The sequence below is a fragment of the Bubalus bubalis genome, chromosome 18 (genome assembly GCF_019923935.1).
Source record: "Bubalus bubalis isolate 160015118507 breed Murrah chromosome 18, NDDB_SH_1, whole genome shotgun sequence".
NCBI lineage: Eukaryota > Metazoa > Chordata > Mammalia > Artiodactyla > Bovidae > Bubalus > Bubalus bubalis.
In genome coordinates this window covers 59,377,544-59,399,044 of record NC_059174.1, presented here as the reverse complement: position 1 = coordinate 59,399,044, position 21,501 = coordinate 59,377,544, and the positions used below count along the sequence as shown (strand labels likewise).

At 43.3% G+C, this 21,501-nt stretch overlaps 2 protein-coding genes and 1 pseudogene across 6 annotated transcripts in view; all 3 read left to right on the top strand.

The window, feature by feature from the left end:
• LOC123465140 overlaps positions 1-4,762 on the top strand; it is a 35,475-nt pseudogene extending 30,713 nt beyond the window's left edge.
• Positions 1-21,501, top strand: part of LOC123327520 (zinc finger protein 665) — a 392,317-nt gene that overhangs the window by 356,583 nt on the left and 14,233 nt on the right. The window contains exons 1-3 of one of the 5 annotated variants that reach the window (XM_044931480.2): positions 4,234-4,378; positions 11,903-11,985; positions 18,388-18,514. The exons of 2 other annotated variants lie outside the window; for them this stretch is intronic. In XM_044931480.2, the coding sequence (XP_044787415.2) occupies positions 11,971-11,985; positions 18,388-18,514 (142 nt within the window). In that variant the 5' untranslated portion in view covers positions 4,234-4,378; positions 11,903-11,970. Of the gene's footprint in view, positions 1-4,233; positions 4,379-11,902; positions 11,986-17,157; positions 17,522-18,387; positions 18,515-21,501 lie in introns of those variants that run through there. 2 more of the 5 variants (XM_045163295.1, XM_044931479.2) reach the window with 2 other exon arrangements.
• LOC123327538 (zinc finger protein 160) overlaps positions 18,495-21,501 on the top strand; it is a 65,358-nt gene continuing 62,351 nt past the window's right edge. The window contains exon 1 of the mRNA XM_045163344.1: positions 18,495-18,514. The gene's annotated coding sequence lies outside the window, so the exon portion shown is untranslated. The remainder of the gene's footprint in view (positions 18,515-21,501) is intronic.

The window sequence follows — 21,501 nt, the reverse complement described above, 5'->3', positions numbered from 1 at the left end:
AATAGCTTTTAGGTTGTGCCTTAGACTTACCAAATAATTCATGATTTAAATTGCAGTGAATATGGCAAAGCTTCATGTTATTGTTCACTTATCACTAGATGGCAGAATATTTATCTTGAAGAGAAAGCACACAGATGTAAAGTGTGTGGCAAGGCTTTCACCCAAAGATCACAAGTTGGGAAACATACTGGAACAACACCTCCCAAACAATGAGTGTGGGAAAACCTTTATGTTGAGTTCAGGCATTAGGACTTGAGGCACCTGATCATGAGAATGTTCAGTTTCTGACCATGAAGCCTAGCAATGATGAAAGCTCAGTTTATGACTCTTTGGGATGGACTGGATATGGATCCCAGGTGCCAAGTCATAGTGATGGGAGCTTCTAATCACGCTATGCCAACAAATTTGGAAAACTCAGCAGTGGCCACAGGACTGGAAAAGCTTAGTTTTCATTCCAGTCCCAAAGAAGTAGTAGCTAGTAGCTCAGTCGTGTCTGACTCTTTGCGACCCCATGGACTGTAGCCTATCAGGCTCCTCCATCCATGGGATTTTCCAGGCAAGAGTGCTGGAGTGGATTGCCATTTCCTTCTCCAGGGGAACTTCCCGACCCAGGAATCAAACCCGGGTCTCCCACATTGCAGACAGACGCTTTACCGTCTGAGGCACCAGGGAAGCCCAAAGAAAGGCAATGCCAAAGAATGCTCAAACTACTGCACAATTGCATTAATCTCACATGCTAGTAAAGTAATGCTCAAAATTCTCCAAGCCAGGCTTCAGCATTATGTGAACCGTGAATTTCCAGATGTTCCAGCTAGTTTTAGAAAAGGCAGAGGAACCAGAGATCAAATTGCCAACATCCGCTGGATCATGGAAAAAGCAAGAGAGTTCCAGAAAAACATCTATTTCTGCTTTATTGACTATGCCAAAGCCTTTGACTGTGTGGATCACAAAAAACTGTGGAAAATTCTGAAAGAGAAGGGCATACCAGACCACCTGACCTGCCTCTTGAGAAACCTGTATGCAGGTCAGGAAGCAACAGTTAGAACTGGACGTGGAACAACAGATTGGTTCCAAATAGGAAAAGGAGTACATCAAGGGTGTATATTGTCACCCTGCTTATTTAACTTATATGCAGAGTACATCATGAGAAATGCTGGGCTGGAAGAAGCACAAGCTGGAATCAAGATTGCTGGAAGAAATATCAATAACCTCAGGTATGCAGATGACACCACCCTATGGCAGAAAGTGAAGAGGAGCTAAAGAGCCTCTTGATGAAAGTGAAAGAGGAGAGTGAAAAAGTTGGCTTAAAGCTCAACATTCAGAAAACGAAGATCATGGCATCCTGTCCCATCACTTCATGGGAAATAGATGGGGAAACAGTGGAAACAGTGTCAGACTTTATTTTTGGGGGCTCCAAAATCACTGCAGATGGTGATTGCAGCCAAGAAATTAAAAGACCCTTACCCCTTGGAAGGAAAGTTATGACCGACCTATATAGCATATTAAAAGGCAGAGACATTACTTTGCCAACAAAGGTCTATCTAGGCAAGGCTATAGTTTTTCCTGTGGTCATGTATGGATGTGAGAGTTGGACTGTGAAGAAAGCTGAGTGCTGAAGAATTGATGCTTTTGAACTGTGGTGTTGGAAATGACTCTTGAGAGTCCCTTGGACTGCAAGGAGATCCAACCGTCCATTCTAAAGGAGATCAGTCCTTGGTGTTCATTGGAAGGACTGATGCTAAAGCTGAAACTCCAATACTTTGGCAACCTCATGCAAAGAGTTGACTCACTGGAAAAGACTCTGATGCTGGGAGGCATTGGGGGCAGGAGGAGAAGGGGACGATAGAGGATGAGATGGCTGGATGGCATCACTGACTTGATGGATATGAGTTTGAGTGAACTCCGGGAGTTGGTGATGGACAGGGAGGCCTGGCGTGCTGCAGTTCATGGGGTCGCAAAGAATCGGACACAACTGAGCAACTGAACTGAAGTGAATAATGAAAAGAATGCCTATAATATTTTGAATCAAACAGCCTGCTCTGAAACAAACGTTAAGTGTGGAAGTTGGCTACTAGAAGTGCATCTAAGAAGATATTGCTAAGACTGATATATTTTGACATGTGTTTTTGAAAATAACATGTAATCTGCCATTTTTGAAAGTTCTGAAAATGTTGATTAGATCCCATGATGATGGGCGTATGGAGTTTATCCATAAATCCCAAATATTCAGAAGAGTGTATTTTTCAGACTTTGTTATCCACATTTGATAGAATGTTGTTGTTCAGTTGCACAGGCATGTCCGACTCTTTGCAGCTCCATGGACTGCAGCATGCCAGGCTTCCCTGTCCTTCACCATCTCGCAGAGCTTGCTCACTCATGTCCGTTGAGTTGATGACACCATTCAAGCATCTCATTCTCTATCGTCCCCTTCTTCAGCTTTCAATCTTTCCCAGCATTGGGGTCTTTTCTAAGAGTCGACTCTTCATATCAGGTGACCAAAGTATTGGAGCTTCAGCTTCAACATCAACCCTTCCAGTGAATATTCAGGATTGATCTCCTTTAGGATTGATTGGTTTGATCTCCTTGCAGTCCAAGGGACTCTCAAGAGTGTTCTCCAATACCACGATTCAAAAGCATCAATTGTTTACCACTCAGCCTTCTTTATGGTCCAGCTCTCATATCCATACATGACTACTGGCCCATAGCTTTACTATACAGACCTTTATGGGCAAAGTAATGTCTCTCCTTTTTAATATGCTGTAGAGATTTGTCATAGCTTTAGAAAATAAAGACCTAAAATATATTAGAACTTGCAAATAGCAAGTGAAAGATTCTAATTATGTTCACACTGAACATATAATCAACTTGAAATTACATTGTGAATATTATTTAGTGTAATTTCCTAAACAAGTTTTTGGGAAAGATACTTAACAGTTAGGCTTCCCTGGTGGCTCAGACAGTAAAGAATTCGCCTGCAATGCACAAGACATGGGTTTGATCCCTCGTTGGGAAGATCCCCTGGAGGAGGGCATGGCAACCCACTCAAGTATTCTTGCCTGGAGAGTCCCACGGACAGAGGAGCCTGGCAGGCTATGGTCCATGGGGTCGCAAAGAATCTGACACAGCTTCGCGACTAAGCACTTCCTCCAAAGTACAGAATAGAGTATTTTAAAGAATAACGCTGCTGCTAAGTCGCTTCAGTCCTGTCCGACTGTGTGCGACCCCATAGACGCAGCCCACCAGGCTCCCCCATCCCTGGGATTCTCCAGGCAAGAACACTGGAGTGGGTTGCCATTTCCTTCTCCAATGAATGAAAGTGAAAAAATGAAGTGAAGTCGCTCAGTCGTGTCCGACTCCTAGCGACCCCATGGACTGCAGCCCACAAGGCCCCTCCATCCATGGGATTTTCCAGACAAGAGTAATGGAGTGGGGTGCCATCGCCTTCTCCGAAAGAATAATGCAGTTCTCATCAAAAGAAAAAAAATGTTTCTCCAAAAGAATAATGCAGTTCTCATCAAAAGAAAAAAAATGTTTTTTTCTCCTATTTTGCTGTCTCTTTTTAGGTTATCTATACAAAATTATGGATGCTAGGTAAACTTATTGTGATAATCGTTTCACAGTATATGTATCAGTTAATTTTTCTCTGTAGCTTAAACTTACACAATGATATTTGTCATTGTAAGAGTTGCTTATACAACCCCCTTTATGTCAGTTTAAAGAGTTGGGTTTAGAAAGGGAAATAATTAAAACACGTTGGATAAAATAAACAATAACGCAGCTTATAATCATTTAAAGTGTCTTGCTCATTTTAAGGCTGTGGTTAGTGACCCAAATGATCACATTGCTTAAGTCCTCCATCTCAGACACCCAAGTGCTGACCCTCAGTTGGTTGAACTCAGCACTATGCTGAGTTTGCTGTTTTGTAGGGCGTCAGTAGGGAATAGCCCATTTCTACCCAGCGACAGTTTTGTGTTTGTAATATAGAGACTAGTCCCAATCTTGTTTCTTAAACTGCCCAAGTACTCAGATCCCTGAATTGCTTCAACCTCACTAGCAGGATCTGAGCACACCATGCTGTGAAAAACAGCTTTTTATTGAGAATAAACCCTTTTAGTCTTAAGAGGAAGTATCTTGGCTTCCTACATAACTTGAAGCCTTTACCTGAGCAGTGTTACAGAGGGTAACTTAATGCTGTCAAGGTAACAGGCCCCGCCCCCCTCCGCGGCCCGCCCCTCCCACGAACTCTGCGCACAGCCGGTGCTCGCCCCGCCCCTGGTCGGAAGCCGAGGCTCTAATACCAAAAGCCCTTTCACCCAGAGCCGGAAGTTGGAGAGCGCGGAGCCGAGGTCCCCGAGCGGCGCCTAAGCTTGCTTCTAGAGTAAGTTTGCAGAGCTCGCCACCCCTCCAATCCCCACCTCCGCTCCCGCTCACTCGTCTTCATGGTGTGGGAATTGCCAGCGACCTGAAAACCCTGGCACCCGGTGCTCGGCCCCGAATATACGTTGCCACTGCCGTTGCGGAAGTGTTTCTGAGGTGGTTTCGGCCCTCTGTCCGCGTAGACACCGCCTCTGGCGACATTTTCCTGCTTAAAACCCTTTTTTACCTCTGGCCTCGCCACGTAAAGCCCTCTCTCGCCAGTTGGAGTCGCGCCCCGCCGCGTCGCCTTCTCGACCGCTGGAGGCAGAGCCCGTCGCCCCCGCTCCCGGAGAGGCCGCGCCCTCTCCCTGGTCCCGGGATTCCGGAGAGCCCGCCCCGCTCCTGAGCCCCCTCCTTCCCAGCCCCTCTGTCCTCGCGTCTCCTGAGGCCGGTCCTTCTACCCGCAGGCACCCCCTTTCCTGTCAGCCCGTCCCCTCACCCCGCGTAGGGTAGGTGACCTGGTCCAGCCTTGTGACAGTCAGTGCTGTTCCATGCCCTATTCAACTCGGTCGGAAAAGGTGCTCTTCCGGTCCGGGGGCGTCTCGTTCTGTCGCCCACTCAGTAAATTCAGGAGGCAGGAGGATCAGGAGAAGCAGAGTCAGAAAGACTGAGAGAAATAACTGAAACTGAGGAGAAAAGCATCAGGGAGAACCAATGGGAACCCTGAGAATGGCTGAGGGACTTGCAAAGGGATAGTCAAGTCAGAGGTTAAGCCTTGAAAATAGCCAAGTGAGTAAAATACAGAAGCATTAATAAATTAAAAAGCCAGATCTCCAGGGATTGGTAAACAGCATAGGGAGAACTGCCCTGTATCAGTGATGGGAGCGGGGAGGCGAAGGGCGATGAGGGACGTCAGAGGTGGAGAGTCCCTAACTGGGTTTTGGCCGGGTTTGAGTCCAGGCCTCTTGGGTTAGAGTCCGGAGTTGTGTTTTCATCAGGTTGGGGTCCCGCCACAAGGGTTCAAGTCTCAATCTGAGGTGGCCGGTTTTATCATGGTGCTGGCAGAGCAAGAGGGAAGGAGCAGAGGAAGAAAGGGCTGGAAGGAAGCGTAGCCACATGGCCTGCTAGAGACTGAGGAGGAAGGGAGAGTCAAAGCGACAGCGCAGAGAGGGAGCCGAAATGGGGGAAGAAAGAGGCAGACATAGGTATGGATTTTTCAAAGACTCAGGAAGGTTGGAGAGAGAGAGCATTTCGAGGGGGGACGAGTTGCAGCAGCCTGAGACAGGACACGTGTGAGGCAGGAAATAGGACAGGAACAGCAGGAGAGCAGAGGGGGAGAGAGACACGGAGACTCAGATGAAATAGGGAGATAGGTGAACAGAGGGGTAAGTAAGCTCGATCCAGGTGTGGCCAGTTGTTTGGATACAGATGATTTTTTTAGTTACACAGAGGAGGCTGAGAATTTCAAAACTCCTGTCAATAAGGCTTGTGTCTTTTTTTATTACTTGTGGCAGAAGATGACTTTTCATTTGCAAACCCTGTTGAGCCTGGGGCAGTGGCTTGATTCACTGAGTTGTGAGTGAACCCCTTCCCCTGTCCTATCATAAGATAGAGGTCAGGGAAGAAGACACCTGGAGCAAGAAATGATGGACTCTGTCACTCTGTGGTAGCTTTTTTTTTTTTTTAATTTTTTGGGCTGCGTTGTCTTCGGTTCTGTGCCGTGGGCTCAGGAGTTGAGGCTCCAGGTTTTAAAGCACAGGCTCAGTAGTTGTGCACAGGCTTAGTTGCTTGTACTTGTGGCATCTTCCAGAACCAGGGATAGAACCCATGTCCCCTGCATTGTCAGGCAGATTCTTATCCACTGTATCACTATTGGGTAGCATTTTTAAAGGAACACATTTTTTTTTTTTTAATAGATTCACATTTTCTCCTTCCTATTTGTATGGTGCTTTTTGTGGCTTGGAATAGGTCTTAATTCATTCAGTTTCTGTAATCATTTTTAACTTTAGAAATAAGCTTTTTTAGTTTCCAGTATTCTACTCTTATCATCCTTTTCTGAATATGATTATTCTCAGTGTTTTTTTAAACTTTAACACCAGATTTTTAGATTAAAACTAATTCACAATTTTTTCTTTTAAAATTTTTTCCGATTCATTCCTTGCCTGGGTGCTTCCTTCCCTTCGTCTTGTACATTTGAAATTTTCTTTGGTAAGTAGTAAATCATCTTAGACTATTTTGTGCCATACTTAGCAAAAATGTCACCTCGTTTATCAGTTCTTATGAGGTAGATGAACCTAGAGCCTATTATACAGAGTGAAATAAGTCAGGAAGAGAAAGACAAATACTGTATATTACTGCATATATATGGAATTTAGAAAGAGGGTGCCAACGATCCTACATGCAGGGCAACAAAGGGAGACACAAATGTAAAGAACAGACTTTTGGACTCAGTGGGAGAAGGCGAGGGTGGCATGATTTGAGAGAATAGCATAGAAACATGTATATTACCATATGTAAAATAGAATGATCAGTGCAAGTTCAATGCACGAAGCAGGGCACCCAAAGCCAGTGCTCTGGAACAACCCAGAGAGATCAGGTGAGGAGGGAGGTGCAAGGTGGTTCAGGATGGGGGGGACACATGTCCAATTCATGTTGATGTATGGCAAAAACCATCACAATATTATAAAGTAATTATCCTCCAATTATAATAGTTAAAAATGAGGAAACTGAAAAACTTAAGGTTAATAAGCAAAGATCATCTCGCCTCCCTTTCTCTGAATTCACAGAGAAATACATCTTGGAGGGTTTTATGTATGGGCCATCGTGTAATAAAACAGACATATTTTCAACTGTGGTTTTACCAAACACATGAATTGTGTGTATGTGTTTATGTGTGCACACACAAACGGATATTTCTGGTCTCAGCTCTTTACCAGAGAATAACGGAGGTATGACATTAGATCTTGTAAAATTAAAGGCATTTCTTTGAGAAATGGGAAAATAAAAGAACATTTAACATGATAAAACCAACAAAATAAAATGCTTCAGTCTTTCCTTTCAAAAAAAGAAAAAAAAAGCACCTAATTTAACTGGTTGGTGTAATGCTCTGTTTTCTCCATTTTGTATGATCAGTGAAACACGTGAGCTGTGAGGTGATATGAAGATGTTTCCCTCAGGTCCCTTTTTGACTTTTCTGTGCGAATGAGGAAGGATGGGCCGGATTGACGTGGAACCTTCCAACAGAGCCTCTCTATTCATGATGAAAAAGATTGCTCAGATCCTATTTCTAATGTTTTTTGTACCAGTGGATATATATTTGCAATTCTGTATTTTTAAAATATTTTACTGCAATCTTCTAATAAAGAATTACCTGCTCGGTATCAGTTTGACCCAATCTTGAAAGAAAAGTTTCTTTTGCTCAGATACATGACAGATGTTCCTGGTCTTAAATGGGATGGGCATTAAGGACAGACTTGGCCCCCTTGCCCTTCAGCCTCCCATTTCGTTAATCAGTTATACCTGGTTCTCTTCACTCAGCTCAGACCTTCTCATAAAAGGCTTCAATCTGGGCCCGAGGGAGCCCACTTGTAACATGGAGATGAGAGACTAGACCGGAAACTCTGAGCGTGAGCAACACTGACCCCTGAAATGATTAGCCAAATTGGCTGTGTGTGTGTGGCAGTTCTGGTTTGGAAGGAGTGTCTGGCGGTAATTAGAATTTTAAATAGATCCCAGTCCTCCCTCAATGAAAAACGAAAAGGAAAACTGTAGGATGGAGGCAGGATCACAGGCTCAGAATTAGATGACTTCTATGAATAAGGCTAAATCTGAAGGGAGATTTTTTTTTACGTCCTGACGTTCAGACCTCCACTGGCTTTCATTTGTTCTTGGGACAAAAGCTTGACTCCTCGCTGTGGCTCCACAGCCCTCTGTCAAGCTCAGGGCCCTGTAAGAGTCTCCAGCCTCATCCTGCGAGCTGACCGTTTGCCCGTGGTTCAGCCTGTCTTGGTCTCATTTACCTTTTCTCTGTTTCCAAATACCAAAACCATTTCTGTCTGACATCTTAGTTTCTTTTCTCACCTTCAGGTCACCCTGGCTGAGGCCCTTTGTCACCCTTCAAGTCTAGGCTCAGAGAGGTCTCCCCATCCCCTCCTAACAGTCTCTCTCATGTTACCCAGGTTTTTTGCCTCTGTATCAGTTGCCATCAGCAGAAGTTAATGCCCTTCTTCAAGGGTTATTTTGAGTCCTTCCTGGTTCCCCTCTTTTTAGGGCTCATAGTGTTCCTCTTCTTCCCATCGTGGCTGTAGTACCTGATACTGGAAATGTCTTTAGATGACAGGACTATGGGTTGGGTTGAATAATCCTCAGGGACGACCAAGAGCACAGGACAGGTGATGAAGATGTTTCCCACGTTCTGGACATTTCAGCTGTAATTGATCTTTACCCCATGTGACTACTTAATTACTGAAAAGAAGAGCCAAAAAATATAGAAAATCCCCCAAAGCCTTACAGAACTGGTGTCCTCAAGCAGTGGGCTAAGATGTCCCCATGTTTAGTCTGCTGTGTTTCGTCCTCTGCAGCCCCCAGATCTAAGCTCTATCCATCCAGGGACCAGTCACCATAATGAACAGCAGCTTTGCCTTCTAGGAGTTCATGTGCTCAGTGTCAGCGATTGTGATTTCAGTGCGCTGAGGATGAGCAGAAATGCAAAACCTAACAGCGCAGGACGGAGACGCTGCCCGGCCTCCCCCCTCCCAAGGGCTAGAATATTTTCCAAGTAGGTGTGGGTGGGGAAAACAGGAGAGAGTGAGACCTGGAGACCCTTGCTCTGAGACTTCCTCATCTCAAATACCTTTGTACGTGGACTCCATAGTGTCCCCAGGTGGTGGCAGACTTTCCCAGGAAGGCCAGTGTCTTGATTTTCATACTGCACGTGCAGTGTCCTTTGGGTGGTAGCTCGTGGACACTCCTCTTGTGATCCCCTTTGCCAAGAAACCCCAGTGCGCTTTAGTCTTGCTTAGTCCAGTCATGCAGGGAGGAGAGGTAGACAAATGGGGAAAGCGGAGGGAGCCTGGTGGGGTCTGCAGGAGGCTTGTGGCAGTACTTGGGGGCATCAAGGTGAGCCCAGTGAATGGAGCGTGCGCCCATCCCAAGTGTTGCAGGGACAAGGCGGGTGTGGATCTGTTGGAAAAGAATGTCTCAGTTCAGGCTGGAGAACCTGGGAGCGGGTTTGTTGGAGAGCCCGCATGGAATGGTTTGAGGTTCCAATGCCTTAGCTCGTGTTCCCGGGACAGCAGTGCTGAGGCTGACACTTGCCTGCAGAGGTTTGATTTGACAACTCGTGACCACACGTGAGCAGCAATGAAGGATGTGGAATTCAGCCAGGAGAAGTCTTTTCCAGTGTTAGAACTGTGGCCTGGGCTGAGCCCGCAGGCACCTGTGGGTGCAGGAGGATGGGAGCCTTGGGCTTGAGGGGCTGGTTCTAGCAGGTGCCCCCAGCATCCACTCCACGCCCTGGCTTTTGTTGGCTCTTTTAGCAGGCAGGCACCATAGAGTAACAGGGAAAATCTCAGGTCATTTTTTGCATCAACTTTGGTATCATTGTGTTCTTGGGGTTGCCTGTGAAGAAAGGTTCATGTGCATTTGGGAAGATACCAAGAGAATCTGGAGTGTTTCCTTGGAAGATGCTGAGGTGTCAGTGGGCCGTGTGCATCATTGGAATTATCCCTCTTTTTCATAGTCTTTGGAGATTTCGGTGTTTGACCTGGATCACTCACTGTAAATGAAAATATGGTGTCTTGTGTCTGTGAATCCTTGGCTGTCCTCTTTTGTATTTTGCCTCATGCGTGAGTTATCAGGGCTTGGAATGCTTTGTGTTTGTATAAGAGGGTTAGAGGCTCATCATGGGCTCTGTGGACACTCTGTTGGACACCATGAAAGTTTGTAAGTTTGTTTGAGTCCCTCTGGGAAAATAGGAGTACTAAGGTTAAGATCACAGAATGCTTGTTATAAGGTGGTCCTGCTCAGTAGGGATCTCTGGGCCTAACCTGCGAAGAGTCATAAAGTCCTGTGACATAGGGGAAGATGGCTCCGAGAATCAGAGGGCAGCGATACCACAGTGATCTGCATCCTGGAGGCTCGTCCTCTGGAAGATGCAGCTGCAACTCTCTTGCTGCCAGACCAGTGCTGGGTTCTCTGTTATCCACTCCTGTCCCTCCCAAAATAAGCAGACACACAGGCACAGTACACAAAACACGGAATCTTAACTGCACTGTTGTTGGTAATGTAAATGGTACTGGTATGTTGGAAAATAAAATGGAAGTTCTTTAACAAATTAATATAGAACAGGCCTACAGTCTGTCAAACCCATTTCTGACAGATGTCCAAAGGGAAAGCAATCGGTTTTTCAGGTATATGTTCGCAGTCCCATGAGTGTGACTGGATTTGCAGTAGCCAAGGCATAGACACAGCCCAGATGTCTCTTGACAAAAGAATAGGTAACAAAAGTATGGTATAGAAATATTTATTATATACTGTATATTCATGAACTATTTTTTCTCTGTATATAAAAATCAAGGATCTGAACTAAACTGAATGAACCTAGAGAACAGTATGCCAAGTTAAAGACGCCTGACAAAGGAGGACAGACACTGTATGTGGAAACTAGATTTGTCAAACTCATGGAGCCATCGAGTAATAAGGCTGTTACCAGAAGCTGGGTGGAGGGGGAAATGGGGCACTGTTAGGCAAAGAGTAGAGATTTTCAGTTCTGGGAATCTGAGGTACTGCATGCTGCTGGTAGTGTTTTTATATACTTGAAATTCGCCCAGAGAGGAGAAATACAGTGTACTCATAGATGGAAGTGTAACTTACTCCACTATAATAATTATTCAGTGTATGAATCTATCACACGATCACTTTGTACACAGTACGTTTATACCATTTTTTGTTAGTTACTCCTTAGTAAGGCTGGGATGAAAAAGAGAGTTGGGAGGTGCTTTGCTCCTCTGAATGGTGCTCAGTCCAGGCTTCACGTTTCATTCATGAGGCATTTTGCATACCCATGTTTTGTACCCTCTGACCAGAGATTGCCCTTCAGGTAACTTGTGTTGGTCCACAGCTCGAGAATGTTTAAGGTGCCCCAGTTGATTCCAGTCTGGTTCCCTCACTGAGCATCAGGACTCTGAGTCCTCCCAGTCCTGAGGGCTGAGATCTGAGCTGAGGAGGGGGCACTCTGCTCCGAGTGGGTCTGGACCAGGGCCTGCTGTGTGACCTGAAAGGGGTCGTGGGGTCAGCAGAGGTGGCCCCTGCTTGCTGTGTACATGAGGCCTCACCAGGAGGGGATTGCGATCTGAGGGAAAGTGTGGGAAAGTCCCATGTTGGTCTCTCTGCGGGAGTTGACCTTCCTGAGTCCCTCCTGAGACAGTGGCCACAGAGGACTGTCTGTTCCACACAGTGAGGGCTGCCCTGTGTGTGTCACTGGGGCTCAGAAAGGGGATGTGCTGACTCTAAGCATTAAGCGGCCTGTTTTCAACTTTCATGATAGAACTCTGAAGACTTGTGTTGCCTGAGGAAGCCCTGAAGTTGAGGAAGAGGAAAGAAAAGGAGTCAGGCATGGCTCTTTCTCAGGTAAGGTCATATTCAGTCTGTCCTTCCTGAAATGCCCTGCGCTGGACTTGCTAATCGTGTCTGACTCTGGAGTATCCTGACTCCTGTATACACACACTCATCCGGGGCCTTCCCTCAGGGCCTGTTGTCTCCACTTACATGTTGTTTCCGCATGACCCGGTGACCTGGCCCTTGTGAGGAGGCTCCCCTGGGCACCGTCCTGGGCAGGACTTCTCACCCACGGGTTGGAGATGGGGTCTTAGTGCTGTTGGGCTGCAGGGATTGCTTAGGGCACACCTGGACGCTCTGTCTGCTCTCTGTCAACCAGGGTAAAGAAACTGCACTTGGAAGTCAGGTATTAATATGCACAGTAGCTGGTGAAATCTGGGATCAGATCAATTAGGGGCAGTTTGTTCTTTTTTAAGGCAGTTCAAGCTAAAGATGTGGGTCAGTCTCCTTAAATCCTTATTGATAATAGAATGGAAAGTTCAGAAATAGACATCAGTGATACAGGGTTTTTTAGTTGATCATCAGATTTAATCTATGAAATGAATCTAAGTCTCTGGCAAGTGGAAATTTTCATCACCTCCATTCTTCAGAGGTTGTCCTTTCACTCTGTGGATTGAATCCTTTGACACAGAAATGTTTTAACTTTTAATGCAAGCAAGATTCCAGCTTCATTCTTTTGCTGGTGGGTATCTATTTTCTCAGCGTCATGGTTATTGAGATTGTCCTTGCCCTTTTGTGTATCTTGTGGATATACCTTACATATACAGAAAGAATTATTTCTGAGTACTGTGTTCTGTTCATTTGGTTTATTTGTCTGTTTTTATACCAGTACCACATCACCTTGATTACCTTGTAATAGGTTTTGGAATAGAGAGACCTCCATCTTCCTTCTTCAGGAGTTTTGCTGTTTGCTCTTTGAATAGTTCTACAACTTTCACCATGTTTTTTTCTGCTTCTACAAAGATTGCTATGGCAGTTTTGATAATAAGTTAATTGGTTGATTGATCCTTTGTGTGGTTATTAAAGAATCTTTTTTGATATAGCATGTTTCTTTTGTAATCTTTATGGCTTTTACGTATGAAACTTTGTCACGTGGGAAAGAAGATAAATTTCCTTCTTTTTCAATTTGCTGACCTTTGATTTCTTTTTCTCATCTAATTGCTCTAAGGGTTTCAGTGCTTTGTTGAACTGTAGTACAGGGTGTGCATCCTGGCCTTCTTGACCTCAGAGGAAAAGATCTTTCATTCTTTCCCCATTGCTGTGCTCTTTTCATAATGGCATTTATTATGTTGATGTTGGTATGGTTTATTGTTTGTAGCTTCTTGAGTGTTCCATCTTGAAAGGTTGTCAAATTTTTGTCGAATGGTTTTTTTCTGCATCGAGATGATCCTGTATTTTTTTTTCCCTTAAATCTGTTAATGTAGTGTGTCATATTAATTGATTTTTGTATGTTGACTTCTCCTTGCCTTATATGAGTAAATTCCACTTGGTCGTGGTGTCAGATCTTTTTATTTATCTATTTTAATTGAAGGATAATTGCTTTACAGAAGTTGTTGTTTTCTGCCAAATACCAACATGAATCAGCCATAGGTATACCTATGTCCCCTCCCTCCCACCTTCCTCCCTATCTACCCCTGTAGGTTGTTAGAGAGCCCCTGTTTGAGTTCCCTGAGTCATTCTGCAAATTCGCATTGGCTCTCTACTTTACATGTGGTAATGTAAGTTTCCGTGTTACTCTCTCCATACATCTTACCCTCTCCTTCCTCCCCTCCCGCCTCTGTCTGTTCTCTATGTTTGTTTCTCCAGATCTTTTTAATATGTGTTGAAGTGGGTTTGCAAGTATTTTAATTTTGCATCAGTATTCGTCAGGGGTACTGGTTTCTAGTTTTCTTTTCTTGTGTCTTTGGGAAATCAGCAAACTATTCGAATCATGCTTGCTCCATAGAATTAGCAGGCTTAGTGGTAATTCTTTTGTAAATGTTTCATAGAATTTGGTCCTGTATTTTTCTTAGAGGTTTCTGACTATTTCTTAAATCTCTCTAGGTATAATGGGCTTCCCTGGTGACTCGAATCATAAAGAATCTGCCTGCAGTGAGGGAGACCCAGGTTCTATCCCTGGGTCGGAAGATTCCCTGGAGAAAGGAATGGCTGTCTAGTCCAGTATTCTTGTCTGGAGAAATTCCATGGACAGAGGAGCCTTGTGGGCTACAGTCCATGAGGTCACAAAGAGTCAGACACGACTGAGTGGCTAACACTTTCACTTTCAACACTTCTCAATGTTTTTATTTCTTAATAAGTAAAAGAGTTTGTGTGTTTCTGAGAATTTGCCAGTATCTCCTATATTCTGTCATTTATCGGCATTATTGGTCATAGTACTTCCTTATCTTTAGAAACTTTCTTGGACCTCAGGTGTAATCAGTCCTGTTTCATATCTGTTTTTAGTTATTTGAATCTTTTTTTCTCTTTTCCTTAGTCTAGGTGGGGGTTTTCCTGTACAGTTTTTTTCAAAACATCAGCTCTTGGTTTGTTGATTTTTATAGTTTTCTTCTTTCTGCTGTATCTCTGGTTTAATCTTTCTTATTTACGTGTTTCCTTCTGCTAAACTTGAGTTTAGTTTGTTTTCTGTTTTCTGCTTCCTAAAGGTCTAAAAATAGATTTCAGATTTAAGATCTTGTCTCTTCTTTACTGTAAGCATTTAACGGTTCAGACTTTGCTTTTAGTACAGTCTTCTCTGTGTGTTATAAATTTTCTAATGTTGTCTTTTCGTTTTCATCCCTGTATTTAAAAATTTCCATGTGATTTTTTTCTTAGACCCATTTGTGGTGTAAGAGTGAGTTGTTTAATGTCCACATTTGGGGAATTTTCCTTTTTTCTTGTGTTTATTTCATTGTTAGGGAAGATCCTGAAAGGTGGTTGTTGAATCACGCAAAGACGCCGGGATTCTTGGCCCCTGGAGGAGAAGAATTCAGTCAGGGGCCAGAGACGAGGCTTGATGGCTCAGAGCTTTTGTGTAATAAAGGTTTATTAAAGTATAAAGGAGATAGAGAAAGCTTCTGACATAGGCATCAGAAGGGGGCAGAAAGAGTAACCCCCTGCTAGTCTTCAGCTGGATGTTCTATAGTCACTAGCACTCTGTTAATGAAAGAAAGGACTGTCTTAAAACTCAGAATGGCACCAGGCCCCTCACCCATAAGATGCATTTGGGGAGAATCTTGGCACCAAATGGTTCATCCTGGGCCGTAAAATGATTAACTTGAATCTTGAAGAAGGGCAGATCACCATACAAATAGTTTCGTTTACATAGATTAGGCGAGCAGTATCGGAATGTAACATAGTGGTTTGTCAAGTAGGTTCTGAGCCAAGAGGCAGAACCGACTTGAAGACAGAGTTTGGGGTAAATACATATAGTACATTCGCATAGCTTAAGATGAACATTTCCATAAGAGAAAGGCATTGGTTCACTCAAGGTTTGAGAATAGTTAACTTCAGGTGAAACCAAGTGTCATTATGGCAACACAGTATTTTAAGAGAAACCTCTTTTTAAATTAGTATAGACAAGGAAAAAATATAGCTAGTTTGTTTCTTCCTGCTGCTTAAGAGAGAGAAAAATGTCTGACACTTGGAAGCTCCTTCCTCCTTTTGGAGACCCCTGGCCTTCCTGCCTGTTACCCTCTCAATACTTTCATGGTAGCAGTCTCTTAAAATTGTTGATTTGGGCCTAACCTGTGGTCTCTCATAGATAATGTTTTATGTGTCCTTGAGATGCCCGTGTTTTATGCTTTTGTTGGGCCCTGTGATCTGTACATGCCTGTTCAGCTTGGATGTTGAAATCTCATACTATTCCTGTGCCACTATTTCTGTCTCCTTTCCCTTAATGTTTGCTTCATTTTTCTGACATATCCAATATAAGATGTATATATGTTTTTACTTGTTACAGCTTTTCGGTAAATTGACCATTTTATCATTATACAATATTTAACTCATTGCACTTTTTTTTTCTTCAGTTTATTTTGTCTGATATAACACTCTCCCCTGCTCTCTTTAGGATGGACTTTTTCCATCCTTTGACTGTTCACCTTTCCATGTCCTTAGGTTTGTGAGTACTACCTGTTTCAACTCTCTGACAAACTCTGTGTCTCTTGCCCTGTGTTTTTCCTCCTGTTACTTTTTCTAGTGGCCCCTGCTCATGCACATCATATGGTGGTGAAAGACAGACACCCTGGACAGCTCCTTTCATGCCATTGTAATTTCAGAAGGAATATTTTGAATGTTTCCTTCCCATCATGATGTTTCTTGAGATAGTCTTGCTTAAGAAGTATATATTTTTTTCATATTCTTTTTCTCCATGATTTTTCATTTTACAAGAAGTTGTTTTACTTTACTATTGCTATAATTTTTTTTTTTGTTATAATCTAATGACTCTTCTAATTTCAAATCACTGTTTTATTAATGGAAAAATGAAAGTAGAGAAAGTCTTTGGCTTCTGTTAATGCCTTGCTATGTAAATTTAAGTGGATAAAATTGTATTTGTATTTTAGTATATGGTCATTTTATTATGAATTTAGTTCAAGTATTTTTTTTTTTAATGTTTTTACCAGTTTTTCTTTTGGTAGCCTAGTATAGAATGCTGTTGACAAACTCAGCTGAGTACAAAGGATACATTTTTATTGTCTGAAAGATGCTGAAATACATGTGAATACATGGATGATATAAAATTGTCCAAAAAAAAATCTGTCAAGAGATGCATCCTCTCCTTTCAGTTAATTTTTTATAGATATGTATGCATTCATGTACAAGTCTGTGGTTTAGATAGAAGACATCATTATTTAAAAACTACATATCACCTTTTTTTTTTTGAGTTGAAATTATTTATCAGTATAATCTGTGGCCTTGTAATTTTCTAAACAATCCTATTAGTATTTTAAGTAGTAAATTACTATCCGTTGTGTTTCTGTATCCACATCTATAATGACCTTTCATGCCATTCCATATTGTTCACCTTGAGCTTTGTGTTTTTTTCATAGTAATACAATATTTATTTGTTTTCCTTCTGTCAAACCCTGAGCCCACCACTTTCCCCAGGCTGCCTGGGGAGTTACGGGAAAGGGAATATACAGGGCAGACACAGGAGAAAGAACTATGGGAGGTGGAAACAGCTCCTTCACATCGTGAAGAAGGTGAGCTAGACCACAATCAGGCAAAAGAGCCCCATGGCCTTTGAGAGGGCCAAGCCCATGGCGTAGAAGAGCTACTGTTTCAGAGAAGGGTTCCTGGCCTAACAGTGATGAAGCTCCCGAACACAGTCCCACTTCCAGCCCCGGAGCCAGCAACCCCTGCTGTGGCAGCTCCAGCTCCAGGGAACTTGGCTGCTGTGTCAGAGTCCCTTGAAATGGCAGTGGTTTGGAAGCTGTGGCTAGGAATAAGTGAGATGTTCCGGGGACCTGGGGCTCCCAAGCTGCTGTGGCTCTCATCGGTCAGTGTCTCCCATCCTTCACCACCACTCTGGACAGTGATCACTCAACAGCAGGGAGGTTCTCCTGATCAAGAAGTGGGTGGAGACGAATTTGGTGCAGAAGTCCATTTTCAGGGGATGAAGGCCCGAGGCCCAAGAGCTGCTCCCCGTGCAAACAAGAGGGGCAGGGAGGAGGCTCACCTTGGACTTCTTTGAAGTTTTCTTTAGGAGCCCTCTGTCAAAGGACTTTTAATGTTCTCCGTATTACTTAACTGTTAGATGCTTAAGCTTCAGTTGCTGAGCCCAAGTCTCTGAGTTCAGGTGCTTCATGTAATGTTTCTTACCTTCTTGATCTGAGTCGAGTTTCTCAGAGTGTCTGTCTGTGATACAGTTTTTCTTCTGTAAGGTGGGAAGAGGTCGTTCTTTAATGAGCTATTATATTGATGGCAGGTTCTTGCCTGTAAAGTACTTGTTTAATGTTTAGAGTAATATACAGTAATTTAGAGCAGCCGGAAACCTTCAGACACTTTTGGTCCTTGCTGCTGTTATCGATGTCATAACTGAAACTTTCGACCTTTCCATTAAAAGTGCCCTGGACTTCATCATCTCTGAAGACACCACTCATGCTGTACCTCATCTAGATAATGAATTGCACTCACTGGGTAGAACATAATATCTGACACTTCTGTATATCCAGTACAGTGTTGAGTTTTATTTATATATATTTCATGGATTTTGAGCAGTGATGAAAACTCCATATTAATTGGAGGATCTCATAAGGCCTAATGAAAAAGCATAAGAAATTAAAATTAGAGATGCATAATTTCTCCAGATACCCCTGCATGGATCTGTTAGAACACATACTTCAACCAAGTCAATCCTTACCCCTTACTACACTTTCTCTTTTGCATGAAAATGAGAACTTTTCATGGCCGTTTTGGTGACATGTGGTTTCATTTCAGAAACGACTGACCTCTGAGGATGTGGCCATCGAATTCACTCAGGAGGAGTGGGAATTCCTGGACCCTGCTCAGAGGGCCTTGTACAGGGACGTGATGCTGGAGACCTACAGGAACCTTCTGTCTGTGGGTGAGGATGACTTCCTTCCAGAGCTGCCCTTGGGTATCTGCATTTTCCCTGTGTGCCCCATGGGAGGCCCTGATGTCTTTCATCTGAGAATTCTGGTGACTCGGGCATGACACAGCTTCACAAGTTAAACTGACCCTCTTCAGATGCTGTGTCTGTTTCATGTCACTGACTAGGGATCAAACCTGCACTCCCTGCATTGGAAATGCAGAGTCTTAACCACTGGATCACCAGGGGAGTCCCAGAATTTCTCTTTTGGATTTGAATATTATCTCCACATTGGAGCATGAGAAAAAGCTCTGGACAGTGGGGAGTGATGTAAAAATAGTCAAAAATACAACGTATAAAGAAAAATGAGTATCTCAAAAAGGGCTTTTTCTTTCTGTTTAGGATTGGGCCAAGCTGGTGGATTGGATCCTCTGTGGTTGTTACTTAGGAAAATGTACGGGGAGTGGGTATAGAGATCGTCTTTTTGATCCCAGATCCTACTCGGGGAGCATATGTGAATCCCCCGGGCTCTTAGCTTGCCATCTGTAGGTCGAGCGCATGGTCCCATCTCAAGACGCTGTGATGTCTGACCTTCATGCTGTATTATTTTTACTCTTGTGCTGCTCTACCCAGTCTGGGAATGTCAACCCTTCCTGATGTTACATTCTCCTTACTTTGTATCATTTTACCACTTAAATTTCTTTGATATATATTCCTGAGGGTTTGAAATTTTATCTGGTTTCCTTGCTGTGGTAATCCAACTATGTTTAATTGGCAACCTCTGCTGAGTCTCTGGGAAAAGGCAATGGCACCCACTCCAGTACTCTTGCCTGGAAAATCCCATGGATGGAGGAGCCTGGTGGGCTACAGTCCATGGGGTGGCTAAGAGTCGGACATGACTGAGCGACTTCACTTTCACTTTTCGCTTTCATGCATTGGAGAAGGAAATGGCAACCCACTCCAGTGTTCTTGCCTGGAGAATCCCAGTGACGGGGAAGCCTGGTGGGCTGCCGTCTATGGGGTCGCACAGAGTCAGACTCGACTGAAGTGACTTAGCAGCAGCAGCAGCAGCTGAGTCTCTGTGGGATGGATTTACTAGGTAACAGAAAACTGTGATTGAGACACTATTCCTAATGGTATTTTCTTTCTCTGTACAAAGTCACCACTTGAAGCTATCAAGTAGAGTGATCAGCATGTTCTAGGATTATGAGAGAGAAAGTATCATGAGAACCTGATACATCTTTCCAGGTTATTTTCTGCCTTTGGAGACTCTGTCAAGGGCACCATGACAGTGTTGTTCATGTATATCAAGGACCGTATATTTTAGCCTCTGTAAATGGTATGGGAATTTATCCCAGGACAACTTTGTCCAAGTTCACATTCTCTATCTATGAGGCTATTGGCTGCACTGTTGTTCTGTGCATTGTAAGTTCTTTTTTATTTTAGCATTGAGTTCAAATTTCTGTGTTACTCTTAGTGTTTCTGTTTTGTATTTGCAATGGGTTAGATGGTTGATTGGGGAATGGTCCCTATGGTGGAACTGGTGATCAGTCCCTCTTACAATTCTTGATATATTCTTTGTACTCATTTACTATCAGATGTATGATTTCCACATATTTTCTCTTTTACTGTTGATTGTCTTTTCAAACTCACTGCACGTTAATACACAGTAGTTTATAATTTGGATATAGTTCAATTTATTAATAATAGTTTTATTTTGTGGCCTGTGCTTTTGATGTTATAACTAGTAAATCATTTGTGGGTCCAGTTTCCAGAAACATTTCCTGCATGTTTACCTCTAGGAGTTTTATACATTTGGGACTTAGGTTTAGGTCTTTGAACCATTTTGAGTTCATTTTTGTCTATAGTGTAAGATAATATTCCAAGTAAATTCTTTTGCTGGTGGGTATTCAGTTTTGTCAACATGTCTTGTTTCATAGACTGTTTCCCCATTTAGTGGTTTTTTCACCCTTGTGAACATCCTTTGAACATCTCTGCAAGAGGTGTTTTTGTTTTTGTTTTAAGCATTCTTTTTAGGCATGTTGCTACTGCTAAGTCGCGTCAGTTGTGTCTGACTCTGTGCGACCCCTCAGACGGCAGCCCACCAGGCTCCTCTGCCCCTGCGATTCTCGAGGCAAAAAGACTGGAGTGGGTTTCCATTTCCTTCTCCAATGCATGCATGCATGCCAAGTTGCTTCAGCTGTGTCCGACTCTGTGCGACCCCATAGACGGCAGCCCACCAGGCCCCTCTGTCCCTGGGTTTCTCCAGGCGAGAATACTGGAGTGGCTTGCCATTTCCTTCTCCACTTTTTAGGTATAGTTAATTTACAATGTTGTGTTTCAGGTATACAGCAGTTTACAAGATACTTAATATAGTTCCCTGAGCTATATCATAGGTTCTTGTTGTTTATCTATTTTATATATATATTAGTTTGTATATATTCAAACTCCAATTTATCTCTCCCTTTCCTGCCCACACCACCATCCTGCCCTATCGCCTTTGGTATAGTTTGTTTTTTATGCTGGTGAGTTTATTTTGTGAATAAGTTCATTTGTATCATTTGTTTCAGTTCAACATATAATAGTCTATGGTATTTGTCTTTCTCTGTATGATTTCACTTAGAATTATCCCTAAGTCTGTCTATATTGCTGCAAAAGGCATTACCTCATTGTGTTTTATACGGTAGAGGTGGCAACCCACTCCAGTGTTCTTTTCTGGAGAATTTCATGGATAGGGGAGTCTGGCAGGCTGCAGGCCATGGGGTCTTAAAGAGTTGGACATGGCTGAGCTACTTTCACTTCACAATATTCCCTTGTGTATATGTACACACATTCTTTATCCCTTTGTCTGTCAGTGAACATTTAGGTTGCTGCCATGTTTTGCCTGGTATAAATAGTGCTGCTAACAACATTGGGGTGCATGTGTCATTTTGAATTAGTTTTCATCCTTTCTGGATATATGCCCAGGATTGGAATTGCTGGTTCATGTGATAGCTCTATTT